The sequence below is a fragment of the Lepisosteus platostomus genome, chromosome 7 (assembly GCF_059453375.1).
Source record: "Lepisosteus platostomus isolate fLepPlt1 chromosome 7, fLepPlt1.hap1, whole genome shotgun sequence".
Classification (NCBI taxonomy): Eukaryota; Metazoa; Chordata; class Actinopteri; order Semionotiformes; family Lepisosteidae; genus Lepisosteus; species Lepisosteus platostomus.
The window spans coordinates 47,857,775-47,872,235 of NC_142617.1; the positions used below are offsets into that span (position 1 = coordinate 47,857,775).

The 14,461-nt window shown below is 40.9% G+C and overlaps 1 protein-coding gene across 1 annotated transcript; it reads left to right on the forward strand.

Annotated features, from left to right (window-relative positions):
* Window positions 1–1,975: 1,975 nt before the first annotated feature.
* Window positions 1,976–11,750, forward strand: leo1 (LEO1 homolog, Paf1/RNA polymerase II complex component). Its single transcript, XM_088640885.1, has 12 exons — window positions 1,976–2,132; window positions 5,045–5,770; window positions 5,930–6,034; window positions 6,495–6,589; window positions 6,717–6,865; window positions 7,017–7,101; window positions 7,627–7,721; window positions 8,399–8,533; window positions 9,423–9,558; window positions 10,436–10,628; window positions 10,894–10,991; window positions 11,453–11,750. The coding sequence occupies exons 1-12, from the start codon at window positions 2,075–2,077 to the stop codon at window positions 11,555–11,557; spliced, it is 1,980 nt and encodes a 659-aa protein (XP_088497011.1). The 5' UTR covers window positions 1,976–2,074; the 3' UTR covers window positions 11,558–11,750.
* The last annotated feature ends 2,711 nt before the right edge of the window (window positions 11,751–14,461 follow it).

Consider the following 14,461-nt stretch of genomic DNA (forward strand, 5'->3'; position numbering starts at 1 on the left):
GTATTTTTTTAAACAATACCCTTAGAATCTAGAGTATTATTACCATAAAGCAAAATAAAAAACATGCCTTGTCTGAAGGACCTATATCAAAGGTCTGACTTAACCGGTACTTGGAAATTTCATATCAGATAAAAGCTGCTCAAAGACGCACAACATATAATCAAACATGAAAACTACGATACATATATAGTAATTATACATTGTTTTCAGGCAAACATTCAACAGCACACAGGTAAGTGATATACTCTATACAGTGTCTTTAACTGTAAGTAAATCATCTCTCTTTTGGTGATTCATTTTGTGTTTGGGGAAAAGAAAAGAAAAATACTAATGCGAAATATTTTTGTAAAGTTGATGGTCCATCTACGTACATATACTGTAATAATAATAATAATTGTTTACACTTATATAGCGCTTTTCTGGACACTCCACTCAAAGCGCTTTACAGGTAATGGGGACTCCCACCACCATCAATGTGCAGCCCCACCTGGATGATGCGACGGCAGTCTTAGTGCGCCAGGACGCTCAGAACTGTACAGGACGTGCAGACGTTGTCTCGTGTTTTATAAAGTCATTCCTTAAAGTAATTCAGGTATAATGTGTGGATTACTACAGTTTTTGTTCACTACAGTCGGATTAAAAAATAAATCGAAACAATCAAACTGAATCGGCAACTCCTTCCAGTGGCTGACCACGTTACTGCAACAACTAGTGCTAGCCCAGCGTTGCCTGCTATCCTCGGTACAATTCAACCTCACGTCATCCGTGGGTTTCATTATTTATTTAGAAACTTGATTTAGCTTTAAAACTGAATCTATTAATCAGAAAAAAACGAACCCTCTCTCTCTGGCGTACATAAATACATTTTACTTCCTGTTTGACCCCACCACGCATGACACCGTCTTGGTTTATACTACATAAACGCATTCAAATTTTCAAGCACCGCATATAGGGAGGGGAGGGAGTTTAGTACACACTGCCTTCACAGTCTTACAGGTTATATAAGAATGTGGAGCTGAAAAACACTGAAGAGGAAGTCAGATAAATATATTCTTTGCAAAACATAAAAACGCACATATTCTAACCAAGCAACCAGTCGGTTCAATCCAGAACTCGTTTAATTGAAGAGCTCCAGTGGCAGTGTTGGGAGCCCCCGGCCCTCGACAGCGTATTTGTGGAAAACTAGAGTAAACAGAGAAAGCCACGTGGCCTTGGATGGGCCATGCAGACTCCTTGACGAAACGCTAAACTGAGGTCCTCACTGCTTGACCAGTACAACTCCCGTGGCATTATTTGTGAATGTTGGGTGTTGACCCAGATATCCTGGCTAAATTTAATTCTGGGCTTGTACAAAATGACGTTCCCCTCAAATTAGTTGGTGAGGTCGGTTGTGCAGTGTAGTGCCTACAGGCCTGGTGCGCACTGCACGGAGTGGTAAGACAAGTGTGTCCGTCCCATCCTATGTGTGAACCGCTCTGGGGTCTTTCAGGATGAAAGTGCAATATAAATGGGAAGGAAAAAAAACATTTTTACAAATGATAATGTTATATTATTTCTCGCAGCGAGTTGTTATTCGGGCGAATTATGTTATTAAGTGTCCGTCTCACGAACATTTATTTCGAGCTCTGAACGTCTTCATGATATATATAATCAAATTCGCATCATGTTTATTTTGTACAATTTATAGATTTGAATTGGAACCAGATAAAGGTGGCAGTTATTATTTATCTCTTTAACATTTCTAAACAATTTGAATATTCACGTTTTGTGAACAGGTGATTCGTTTAACGAAGTAGTGAGACGTAAATGAAAATAATAGCACCCTGTAGCTGTCAAAAACCCCCTCCATTCACACGGAACTAGTCAAATTTCTAAATGAATTAAAACTCATATGTTTCCAAGAACTGAATGTACAAACCGATGACGTAGTAGCGACTAGAGGCCAGAGCTGCTCAGCTCGTCTGCTTGCGTCGGATATACACGAAGTCTTCCGGGAGTTACCGAAGACAGGAAGCCACATGGAGAATAATGTGGTTATATCGCATAAGGCACGGCTGCGTCACCCTTCCTAAAAATGGCGGACATGGACGACTTGTTTGGTAGTGATGGCGATAGCGACAATGAACAGAGAGGTAATGGTTATCTTCATCACTGATCATTTTCTAGTTATGATTATAAAGCGTTGGTGATTATAGTGTTTGAATGCATGTGATTCGAGAGACACTGGCGAAAGCGAAGCCTGTTCCTGACTTAGGTATGACTGTATTACGCGATCCCAGTATCTGTAGTTATGGTGGGGCTGAGGTCTGTAGTAGTTTGGATTATTGATCATTAGTTTCTGCACATTAACAGTCGTGCTGTACATCGGGCACTTAGTAACGAACGTGTCTTTTCAGTAAGTTAAGGACTCACTGAATTTTTATCATGTCCTTTGTTCGACCACAATTTTGGGAGCAAGGCTTATTACAAAAATAAAACATCGGTTTTGGATAACAAGCCTGTTAAATTGTTCACGAAGGCCTCTTTTTTCCAGGACCGAACTACAGGGTGCAGTATGAATACATACAAAACAACATAAACGCTTTGAAATAAAGGTTGTGGCATTCTTGCATTTCAAGATATTCACGATTTATTTTTAGGAGATTAGTGACGTCATTTGTTTATCTATTTTGTGGAGAGTGGACGAATGCAACATGGCAGTTTCTTTACATTTACTGTTTGAGTGTTAACCATCCGTCAGTGCCTTGTGAAAGTTCATAATTAAAAAGGTTCAGCTGGTTTCTCATGCTGACCTGTATCTCCCAGTTCAGAACTTGTAAAAACCCAGCTGATCCAAGTTTATTGCAGCATAACTGAAAGAGACTGTTTACATTATTCTGGGAAACGTGAGATGACCAGTATAATTGACGAGTACTTTTAAGAACAATTCATACCATTAGAAACCAGTTTCTAATTTCTACTGGAGGTTCCACTAGCAATTTCACTGTAGCCAGTGCTGTTCCCGGGTATCCCTTTGAAGGAGGATATGTTGAGGATACAGCAGAGCAGTCGAACTGTGGCTAAGGATCTCTGCCTGTGGCTGGAAGGTTGCCGGTTCAAATCCCACGGCCGGCAGAGGAACCCTACTCCGTTGGGCCCCTGAGCAGGGCCCTTCACCCCAACTGCCCAGGGGTGCCGTATAAATGGCTGACCCTGCGCTCTGACCCCAAGCTTCTCTCTACCTGTCTGTGTGTCTCATGAAGAGCGAGCTAGGGTATGTAAAAAAGACAAATTCCTAGTGCAAGAAATTGTCTATGGCTAATAAAGTGATCTTATCTTATGTTAGGACAGTGCTTCGTTTTAGCATGTTGGGGTTTGTGCAGTGTGATACACCAGCAGAAGACTTGAGTTTCCCAGGTACTTGCAGCAAGTTAGTACCCTCTTAGTGCTTGGTAAAGTTGGAGAAGCATTGTGGGGAGTAGCGATTTATTTGGGTACACTATATCTGAATACTTTTGGGATAGAGCCATATTTAAATTGGTTTGATACAATTTGTGCGACGCAATCACCATTGTAATACAATGATTATTGTTTTCAAACCATGTTTTAACGTGTATTTGCTAAATATTTGTGTATGGTTAGATCATGTGTGCACCGCAGGGTTGCATGCTTGCATGCTTGCCTCCCCAATGAGGAACGAGTGCAATGGCAGGTACATTAGAATTACAACATATAGGAACGTAGTAGTAACAGAGTGATGACATAAGTTCATGATATTTTTGCGTTTCTGTGTGGTTTGATTGATTTGTAATGTACCTCACTCTGCATGGTTCACTTCATTCAGGATTCAGTCATCTACAAGCACTGGCAGGAGGGTAGGGACTGAATAATCCTTTCCCACAAGGAATTCATATATCTCAAAATAAATGAAGAAAGGCTAGTCTTATGGCACAGATGAATAAAAAATTAGATTCACCTAATAAAGGAAACGTAAGCCCTGCATTCACAGGGAGCTGTGATTATTGGACTAGCCCTGTCTTCTCCCATAGGGAAGATGTGTTGCCTTTCTCTAATCAGGAGACACCCTGAGGACCAGTTCATCACCTCTACGGAGAAGGGTAGACTGGGGGCTGTGTCAGTGTGTGGGCTGTGGAGGATACAAAAGCTTACTGTATAACCACAGCTGAAGCATTGTGCATTGCCTGAGATTTTTCCCTCTCAGTCTAGAATTACTATGAGCACAGCAGTTATGAAAAAGTGGTTAAAGTTAGTTTTTTGCACTGTATGCTCTCTGTTTTAGGATTGACTTTAAAGCCCCATCCAGGCATTTTGTGGAGGCAGTTGATAGCTACAGTTACACATTACAGAAGACTTTTACTTGATGCATTTAAATAATTTTTTTGTTTTGAAAAACTACACTTTTAATGTTCTGTAAAATACAAAACAGGATTCAAGGTATGTGCGGTTGTTACTTTTATCCTTCCACACTTAACCTATGTATAGGTTACTTAACCTATGTATTATTTTTGCATTCACAATCTTCTGTAGTGCTCTTAAAATTGAAGTGCTTGGTGATGTACTTCACCAAGTACATGTGTAAGTTCAAGTTTATTTGTCATTCCAGCCATATACAAGTATACAGAGGAGCAATATATCTTTATCCAGGTCTCCAGTGCGAATACAGACAAGACACTGACGAGACAATGCTATAGACAATGTTGACAGACATTTCCGACAAGGTACAGGGTACATAAAGTGCAATGTGCATAGTGCAATTTACTTTACAGGATTGTGTAAGGAATACATTGGACAGTATGCCTGACATTAAGCATAAAAGAACTAGGTTTCCAGTTTTGGAATAGATATAGTAGGGACCAAGAGCCTAACAGCCAGACATGAAAACAACGATGAATTGGTGAAATGTGAAATTTTAGAAATGATTACAGGTTAATCTGTTAGTGAGTAATTTTTTAATTATTAGTTGTTGCTTTAAAATGAATCAGTGAGACAATAACGCATGTTTTGTAGAATTCTCCCATCATTGCTCGTTCTCTTTTGACCCTAGATTCCGGATCCGGCTCAGGGTCGGGCTCGGATTCGGAACAGGAACGACCCAGGTCGGTAAGCAATGGTTCAGGCAGCGAGAGCGAGCCGGAGGACCGCGACGACGAGGACGACGAGGACGACGGGCGCGAGGCGGGCAACCCCAGCAACAAGGAGCTGTTTGGAGACGACAGCGAGGAGGAGCACGGCAGCCAGCACAGCGGCAGCGACAACCGCTCCGAGAGGTCGGACAACCAGTCCGAGGGCAGCGTGCACTCAGAGCAGGAGGACAACGAGCACTCGGACGCCGAGCAGCCCAGCGGCTCCGACGGGCACCAGGAGGAAGAGGAGGAGGAAGACGAAGGCGGGCACAGGTCGGATGTAGGCAGCCCTCAGTCGGAAGCTGGCAGCCATCGGTCTGAGGGCGGCAGCCCCCGTTCCGAGGCCCCCAGCCCGCACTCGGAGGCGGGCAGCATCCGCTCGGACGCAGGCAGTGCCCACTCGGAAGCTGCCTCCCCTCGCTCGGACGACGGTGGGAGCCCTCGATCGGACCCGGGGACCCCCCGGTCTGGACCGGTGACCCCACATTCTGAGGGGGAGGGATCGGTGAAAGAGGCGCATTCAGAGGACGAGAAGTGGGACGCACAGGCCAAGAGCGACCAGTCAGATGACGAGGAAAAGCCCCGGCATACGGATGAGGAGCATGGGCACTCCGACGAGGAAGCTGAAGAACGGGAGCATAAATCAGGTAGGAGGTGAATGGAGAAATTCCGTAACGATCTTGCCAGTGCACTTTGCGGGTGACGTGGTGGTGTTTGCAAAAGCATTCTTTGTGACCTGAGTTTTACCGTTCTGGGTTGTAAAATCTGATGTGATCTGATGTTGGGATTTTCCTTTCATTTTATAGAATCTGCAAAAGGCAGCGACAGCGAAGATGATTTTGTGAGACAAAAACACAAAAGGACAGCCGCTTCAGATTCAGACTCGGACAGTGACGCCGGAGAAGAAAAAGGTATGAAGTCGCCCTGCGTACTGAGTGTGAAGTGCATGAATCAGCAGAAGGTGGCACAAGTTAGCAGAAGTTACAGAAGGTGGCACCGGCTCCCTGAAGCCTGGATAGAACTGAATTGTCTCTGGTCTTTCGCTGTCGCAGATTTCAGCACAGTAGTGCTGTATGGCCCTGAAGCTAGGGATGGCTATGATTGATTTTTAGCTAGGGAAAAGCTGGACAGGCTGAGACCACTATACAGAGTTTCCTGCTTCTTCATTTAAGTCAAGAGTTAATAATGCGGGCTGGTTAAGGGCAGAATTATATTACAGAGGAATCTACATCCTTAAATTTTCCTTGTAGTTTTCATTAAGAACTTTTAGGCTTAATTATTGTTGATGATTTAAGTGTCTCTCTCTGAGTAAAAGCCCTTGTTTGTCTCATCTGGATTAAGACTTGTCCATGTCATGTTTTCCTTATCCAGGCAATAAGCCTGCAGCCAGTGACCTCTTTGGGGAAGCAGATGACATCTCCTCAGACAGCGACGCAGAGAAGCCTCCTACTCCTGGACAGCCCATGGTAAATCAAGTCCAATGTCTCTCCAATCCTTATCTAAATGTGGAAATTGTGAAAGGATTTTTCTTTGCTTAGCCATTATGTGTCCGGTGCAGTGCTTCCGTGAGTCTCACAGCTTTTTGTACTGCAGGACAATGACGATGGAATGGACAATGAGCAGCAGGAGGAAGAACAAGTGCCAGAGACAAGGATAGAAGTAGAGATTCCCAAAGTCAACACAGATTTGGGAAGTGATTTGTACTTTGTAAAGCTGCCCAACTTCCTTAGTGTGGAGCCCAGGTGAATAGTTTTCTTTAATATACAGCACACAGATGAAATTGTTGCATAACAAATTTGAGTACAGATGCTTGAGACTCTTCATGCTTACTTAATTGAATCCATTAATTTAATGCCCCTCTAAGTCCGCATTATAATTTCTCATTCTTGACAGACCCTTTGACTCTCAATATTATGAGGATGAGTTTGAAGATGAAGAGATGTTAGATGAAGAAGGCAGAACCAGGCTAAAACTAAAGGTAAGAGTATCTAAAATACATTATTCTTTTTTTAAACAATTGTAAAACGGTTGTAGGTTTTGAAGGTGGCTGTGTATTGTCCAGAAAAGCACTATATAAGTGTAAGCAATTATTATTATTATTATTATTATTATTATTATTATTATTGCATGGTAGCCTGACTTGGCAAATTCACATGACAGTCCACAAAATGGTCATGTACGTCAATATGTGGGAGAGTTCTTAGCTTCAATCACAATATAAAAACTCTAGAATTTCTCAAAAATAATAATCTTGTAAGCTAGAGCCCCTAAAATGACCTCACTCAAGCTTTTGTATGCTATTCGAACCTCGTGTACTATTCAAACCCAGCTGAGAATCTCACTTTCCAAGCAAGTGTCTGTCTCCCTTGCGGCCTCTAGAGGCAGCCTGATGGGGTTACAGCACTTTGATGGGGTACCTGGTGCATGAGCACTTGCAAATGCTATGCTTAACACGGCATTTCAATAAAATACATTAAAGACTGCTTGCTGTTTCATCTTCAAGGTTGAAAACACTATTCGGTGGAGGACCCGGAGAGACGAGGAGGGCAACGAGACCCGTGAAAGTAACGCACGCATTGTGAAGTGGTCTGATGGCAGGTGAGGAGGCAGCTTTTCCTTAACTTTTGTTCACAGTAACAAAACCTCCTGTGCTGTTTTTTTCAGTTTCAGCTGCCAGCTGACTTTGGTTTTAATGTTTTTAATTCTTTCCAAAACATCATTGTCTCAGCGACGGGGGAAAAAAATGTTTTTTGACAAGTAATTTCAGTTCTAGTAACCATCTTAAAATTGTGTAAAATATCATTTCATGTCTTTTTAAAAGATTGTAACAATGGTAGAATAATTGTACTCTTATTGTGTTTTGTTCTGGCAAGTACAGACATTTCATGGCTTTTATAGAGTACTTATTGTAAGAAAGTCTAAGCCTTAAAACTTCAGGGAATTTAAGTGGTAATGATGATAATGATTGTGCAGTTTTAAATGTCTTTGTTATTGTGAAATTGGCCCTTGCTTGCATCATTGTAACAGCTTTCATGATGCGATCATACTTTTCAGAAGTATTGATATAAACTAATTTGGCATTTTTAAGAATTGCTTTCCGTTTTAAGCTACTCCATAGGAAGTGCTGTTTTACATTTATACTGCACAGTGATCATGCTATGTTCCAATGTCAAGGAGTCAGATAAAGAAGTGATATTCTGAAGCATTCCACCATGTTATAAAAGGTGTTAAAAGCCTTCTGGAAGAACGCTGATGGTATTCCTTTCTCTTCCCAGCATGTCCTTGCACTTGGGGAATGAAGTGTTTGATGTCTACAAGGCTCCTCTTCAAGGAGATCACAACCATCTCTTCATCCGACAGGGAACTGGGCTTCAGGGACAGGCTGTGTTCAAGACCAAGCTCACATTCAGGTGCCAGAGTACTCTTCTCTCTGCACAGTACCTTCCTGAATGAGACACAGTAAATGAACTCTTTTCAAAGCCTGATGGGCAGTTCTGTTGATGTTCCCCTGTCTTACTTGACAGTTGCGATTCTTTCCTGCTGAGACTCAAATTTTAATGTACATTTTCTATTCTATTATATTTATAATACAAAACATATAGAATATATCTTTAATATACTGTCCTATATTACTAATATACTGTTTTCAAAGTTATAAAAAATAGTGGAGGCATGTGACTTGTTTGAGCCCTGGTTTTCTGACAGAAAGGTAGGGCTACTAGTGTAATGTAGCCCCATCAATGGCTTATCTGGACCTTTACAGATTAGAAAACATTCTGCGTTGGACTGTGCTTTTTAATGTCCCTCCCTCGTATATATGGTCTTTCATACAGCTGCTGAAGGCTGAGTGTGGTTATTGTTCTCTCTCTTAAGCTCAAATTCTACCATAAATCTGTTCTGTTTAGACGAAAAACACTTGGAAAAACTCAATAGAGAGTCTTGCATAAAAGAGTATTACGTTCACAAAGACATAACAGCAGTGCTTTTGTTTGACACTTTAGACTCATTCAGCTTACAACCCTTCTGGAAAAGTTTCAAGTACTGAGAACAGTGAGGATATGTCAGCACATGTTGTGAAAAGATGGTTTTAATCACGTGTTTGGAAACAATCAGATTTGAAAATAGAAATTAAAATTGACCAGGGTTGAACACAATTATAAGAAGTTTGCTTGTGCACATGTTTGTACAAGTTTATTGGGTTTAGAACCTTCTCATTTTGTTCTCCCTTGAAATTTAAAATGTCAGCTTTTGTGCTGTGAGCCTGAGCCTATCTTATTCATGATGATTTGTCTTTTACAGACCCCACTCCACAGACAGTGCCACTCACAGGAAGATGACTCTGTCTCTAGCAGACAGGTGTTCAAAGACTCAGAAGATTCGGATTCTGCCAATGGCTGGCCGGGACCCAGAGTCTCAGCGCAATGAAATGATCAAGGTAATGAGGCAACCAGTAGCCTCATTTATAAATAGTAGATGGTTATCTGACAGGTAACTTATGCTTCGTTAAGAAATTAATGACTAATATAATGTCTGTGAAAGACACAAGACCAAACATAAACATGAACAAGCTGCATTAAAAACTGTGGAAAATGCATTCACTCCATTGCTCTTTTTTTATTGAAAGTTCTACACCTTTTTCTTGATTTGCTAAAATGCTTAAAGAAAACATTCAGAATCTTCCCTGTTCATACCAGTCTTGTTTAGCTCAGTGCTATTTGCTCAGGCCCATTCAGCCTGTTTGGTAGTTGTTCTTTGTACTTTTGCATGGTAAGTGACTAAAATGGAAGCAGGAGTTCCAATATATATATATATTTAAATTGACAGTCCTTGTCCTTTCATTCTTAAAGCTGATGTTCTGTGATTTTTAAATTACACAGGTCTGGATCTACTGAAATGACTTTAGAGCTCAAAGCCAGCCAAATGTTTACCCTGTTTGCTCTAATATTTCATTTTTTTGCGAGGGAGGTATTTTGAGCTACATTTAATGAAGGTGGTTCAAAGGTGCAGCTTCCCCCATTTGTGTATTGTAGAGAAATAATCAATGCACTATGACTGCAAATGTCATCCATCACGTTGTGGTGCCAGTATTATTTTGATGGACTTATTTTTTCTTTCCACATGTTAATTGTTTACAATGAGGATGAGCTCCTTTGTGAGCAGTACTGCTGAGGTTTGACTAGAGAAGTTGGACTCGCGGATGTTCTCTTCCATAGTGGCAGAGTTGTGTGGTACAGAGTGCAGGTTTGCTGCCATCCGGGCATGAGCTCCCGCCTTGTCCCAGTTAACTCCCAGTCCTTGCCTCCGCCTTTCAGAAAGAGGAGGAAAGGCTGCGTGCGTCGATTCGCAGGGAGTCTCAGCAGCGCAGGATGAGGGAGAAGCAGCACCAGCGCGGCCTGAGTGCCAACTACCTGGAGCCTGATCGCTACGAGGAGGAAGAGGAGGGGGAGGAGTCCATCAGCCTGGCAGCCATCAAGAGCAAGTACAAGGGAGGCGGCGGAATCAGAGGTGAAGCTCATGAACGCCATCTCCCAAGTGTGAATTGCTTGAATAAGAAGGAAATCACCTGTGTTTTTGGAGGGTGTTGCTACCTGAAAAGAATGAAATTAGGGCACAGGGGTTTTGAGGTTGTTTTCTTGTACAGTATAACAAGCAGAACTGGAACATCTCTAAGTCAGTCAAAGTCCCATAACATGCTGACCAGTGTTCAGAATTTAAACTTTGCCATAATGGGAATGTCATGTCGGAGCTTTAACAGTATTTCTTCATACAGAGGAGCGGGCCAGAATTTATTCCTCAGACAGCGATGAGGGCTCGGACGATGACAAAGCCCAGAGACTCATGAAGGCCAAGAAACTGGACAGCGATGACGTATGTCCCTCAACTGTTTATTTTAAATCTCTCTTAATGTCTCAAAATAAAATATTGATTGATTGCGTCAGAATTGGTTAAATAATCAGAAATAGTTAAACACAGAGTGACATTTTCAAAAGCTGTGCTTTTAAACTTAATGAATTATGATCTCATAAAGACACAAAGCACAATATTGTGATATACATATAGAGCCGTTTTTTTCAAACTTAGTTTTAATGTTTCATCCTTCCAATATGCTAGTTGTTTGTGTTATACTCTCTGATGCATTACTGTTCTTACACAGCAGTTGGTGCTGTTACTTAGGTTTTGGTTAGATTAATATATACTAAAAGCCAAGCTATGTTCTACATTAGGCTGTGAAGTACATAATTATTTTAATCTTTTAAATTCTCCATACGTGTCTGGTAGAAACATTTTGAATTTGCAATCGGCATTTGTCTTTTACTGACTCTTAACAGGAGGGAGAGAGTTCTGGGAAGAGGAAAGCTGATGATGATGAAGAAATGTCCACAAAGAAGGCCAAGAAATATGTCATAAGTGATGAAGATGAGGAAGACGAATAATTTTGTAACGGTCGCAGTATTTTGTCAGTTTAGCTAGTTATTCTATTTTTATGAAAAAGGAATTTTGTTTTTGTACAGACTGGTTAAATTAAAATAATAAACAGCCTTTCAGTTGTGTGGCATTAAACACTATAGTGGAGTTTCTAATTTTCCCCAAGAAAGTATTAAAGATAATGTACCAAATAGTCTAAAATGTTGGTAACCTTTTTTATATCATGCCCTGACGAGAAGAGGCTGAAGGCCCATTCAGCCTGTTTGGTAGTTAGCAGTTGATTGATGGGAGGATCTTAAAAAAAGAAGGGTATTAATTTCAACAACATGATTTGGTAGCTTGTCCCATACTCCTACCTGTTGGGTGAAGAATTGTCTCCTCTTCCCAGTTTTAAATGCATTTCTATTTAGTTTACACTCTCTCAGTTCTGAAGAAATCTGCAGGGTCAACGTTGTCAGTCTGCCTCCTTTGTTCAATAGGTTAATTTCCTTCAACTGAACTTGAACTTTATTGCCATATGTAACCAGTACATGTACTGGTACAATGGAATTCTTACTTACAGAAAGTGCAGACAGTGCATCAAGACAATATACAAACAGTAGACAATGTACAAGTAAACAGTTTGAATGTAAATAATGCAGACGTGTAAACAATGACTGGAGATGTGCAATAATCTGTGAAGAGTGTGGGTTGTACAGGGCTCCTTTTAGTAACTTGAGATTTCATACTCATCCTGCAGAACCTGGAGGACTGCATCCTCCGCGCTCAGGACTGTGAGAGTTGGATGTAAATGAAGGAATAAAAAAGATAGATACAGAATAGTTGCAAAAATATCCATCAAGCTTTTTTTAAGTGACTGACAAGCTTATGCCGAACAGCTAAGTTTGCTAAAATAATGTGGTAAGCCAGGGCAAAAGAGAGTAAAGTCCAGGTGTTTGAGGGAAGGCATTGTGATGTCATGGAAAAGAGGCAAAGTGTCACGGAAAGCTAACTTTGATGGTCATGGGGGAACCCAGGGAGCAAGTTCTGATTTGCAAGTGGTGTTGGTAGAATGAAAGAGATCTGCTTGCTTTGGGATTTTTATTTATTTAGCAGGGAGAATGCCCTGGAGGTCACCTCATTTCTGAGGCGGCCGTAGCCAGACAAAACCGGCTGCAAATCTGCACACAAGACAGGAAGCGGTCTTTCTTAATGGCCGGGGGATTTAGCTAATATTATATAAAATGGTTCAGCTTTTGATTCTGAATGGCCTTTATTTCAAACGGTACACATAGGAGGTCAAGGTAGCTTTTAGTCACAATGGTGATCTGAACTAGAGTTGTTAATGTTTCTGATACGAAACTGATGTTGGCTCCTGAAAATGAGGGTTGATACTATTATACCAGAACGAAAATCATGGAAAGGCATGATTTTTAAGTCTCAGTTTTTACAGATTTTTTTTTCTGTCTGCATAGAACAGAACGGGACATCAGTGAGCTTTAAAGTCTTATGTTAATACGTGTCTTTATCTTTGGAGGTTCTGAATTCCTGGTACTGTTGGTAATAAAAGGTTTTTAGAAAGTACCTGAGTTAACTACTTGTGAACAATTAGAGTGCTTTGTCCTGTTTGTGTTTCCAGGAACTGTCCCGGGCTCTTCTGTCATAAATCTTTCTGTGTAAATCATTTTATTTCCCTCTTGGAATGTACAGAATTGTTTTTAGAGAGAAAATGGGCTTTTCCTTTCAAACCATTTTTATGAAGTTGTACTTTAAAAGCTGCTGATATCAATTTAAAAAACTAATCCAGTGTTTGCCATAAAATGGTGTCTTGAGGTAGCAGCCTGACATTGTTGACCTTTTCTGAAATACATTTTCTCTGCTCCGTCTGCTCTGACGAGCAAGAATGTGGTTATGCAATACTGTCACATTGATGAACTGAATAAACTCACAGTGTGGTAAGCTCAGGACAGAGCAGGGAAGTAGAAAAATCAGAGAAGTGCTGGGCCTGGAGTGCATTAGTTCAGAAGTTCACATGAAAAACTGAGCTCACAAACTGCGTTTCACTAAGATTAATTTGTTTCCTCCGTTTCACTACAAAACTGGGAGATTCAGTAATACATGTGCTGCTTGCCCAAGGTACAGAGATTTAAAATGCAAGCAGTCTTAAGATTTTTTTATTTTTATACTTATTATGCCAAGACTCCTTTTTTTCCATGCCTAATTACACAAACCCAGTTACAGACCGGTGGTGTGTCATGATTGCAGCTGCATTTTGAGATCACATCTTCTAAAGGTGACTATCAAGCCAAAGGCTATCTATCATTTCATCATCCAGGAGCGTGCTCTGAATTCGGCTGCCTTAGGAGGCAATGGCATGCATGACTAAAAAGGCTTTCAGGTTGTTCTGTGTGAATGATTGATTCAAGAGCCCTTCTCTGCCTGTGAAACCAGGCCTGCAACACTGAGAAAGGTTTAAGTCTTGCAATGTATTTGCTAAGTTTCCCAAAAGACCCCTTCTAACAGCGTCCATGTTTGTACTGGTCTGGGCATGCCTGGATTACTGAAGAGTTTTTAAAAGAATGAGTCAACACAGCCTTGGCACAACTCCTTTGAGATGTAAGACTAGCCAATGATACCAGCTATGCAGCTCCATTTTGTCATTTTCACTATACTACAGTAGTTCACTTTGTGTAATTGCTGATGATTTGGTGGCAATAGTAACAAACTGCTGGGTAATATTTCATCCAGTGTTAATGGGAACATCCTTGTCAATACCTTATCCTTCCTTTACCTTTAGAAACCTATTATTCTCCGGTTAAAACAATTTAACAAGATACTGTTGACGTGATCAAGCAATAATAGCACAGGATTAGCCTAAAACACTACTGTTGCTTATTAAGGTGTTTAGATTAATAAGAAGTGTACGCATTCTG

Coding starts and splice junctions, on each gene's coding strand:
- leo1 (XM_088640885.1), top strand. CDS start 2,075: ATGGCGGACATGGACGACTTGTTTGGTAGTGATGGCGATAGCGACAAT. Junction 2,133..5,044: donor TAGCGACAATGAACAGAGAG/GTAATGGTTATC, acceptor TTTTGACCCTAG/ATTCCGGATCCGGCTCAGGG. Junction 7,722..8,398: donor GTGAAGTGGTCTGATGGCAG/GTGAGGAGGCAG, acceptor TTCTCTTCCCAG/CATGTCCTTGCACTTGGGGA.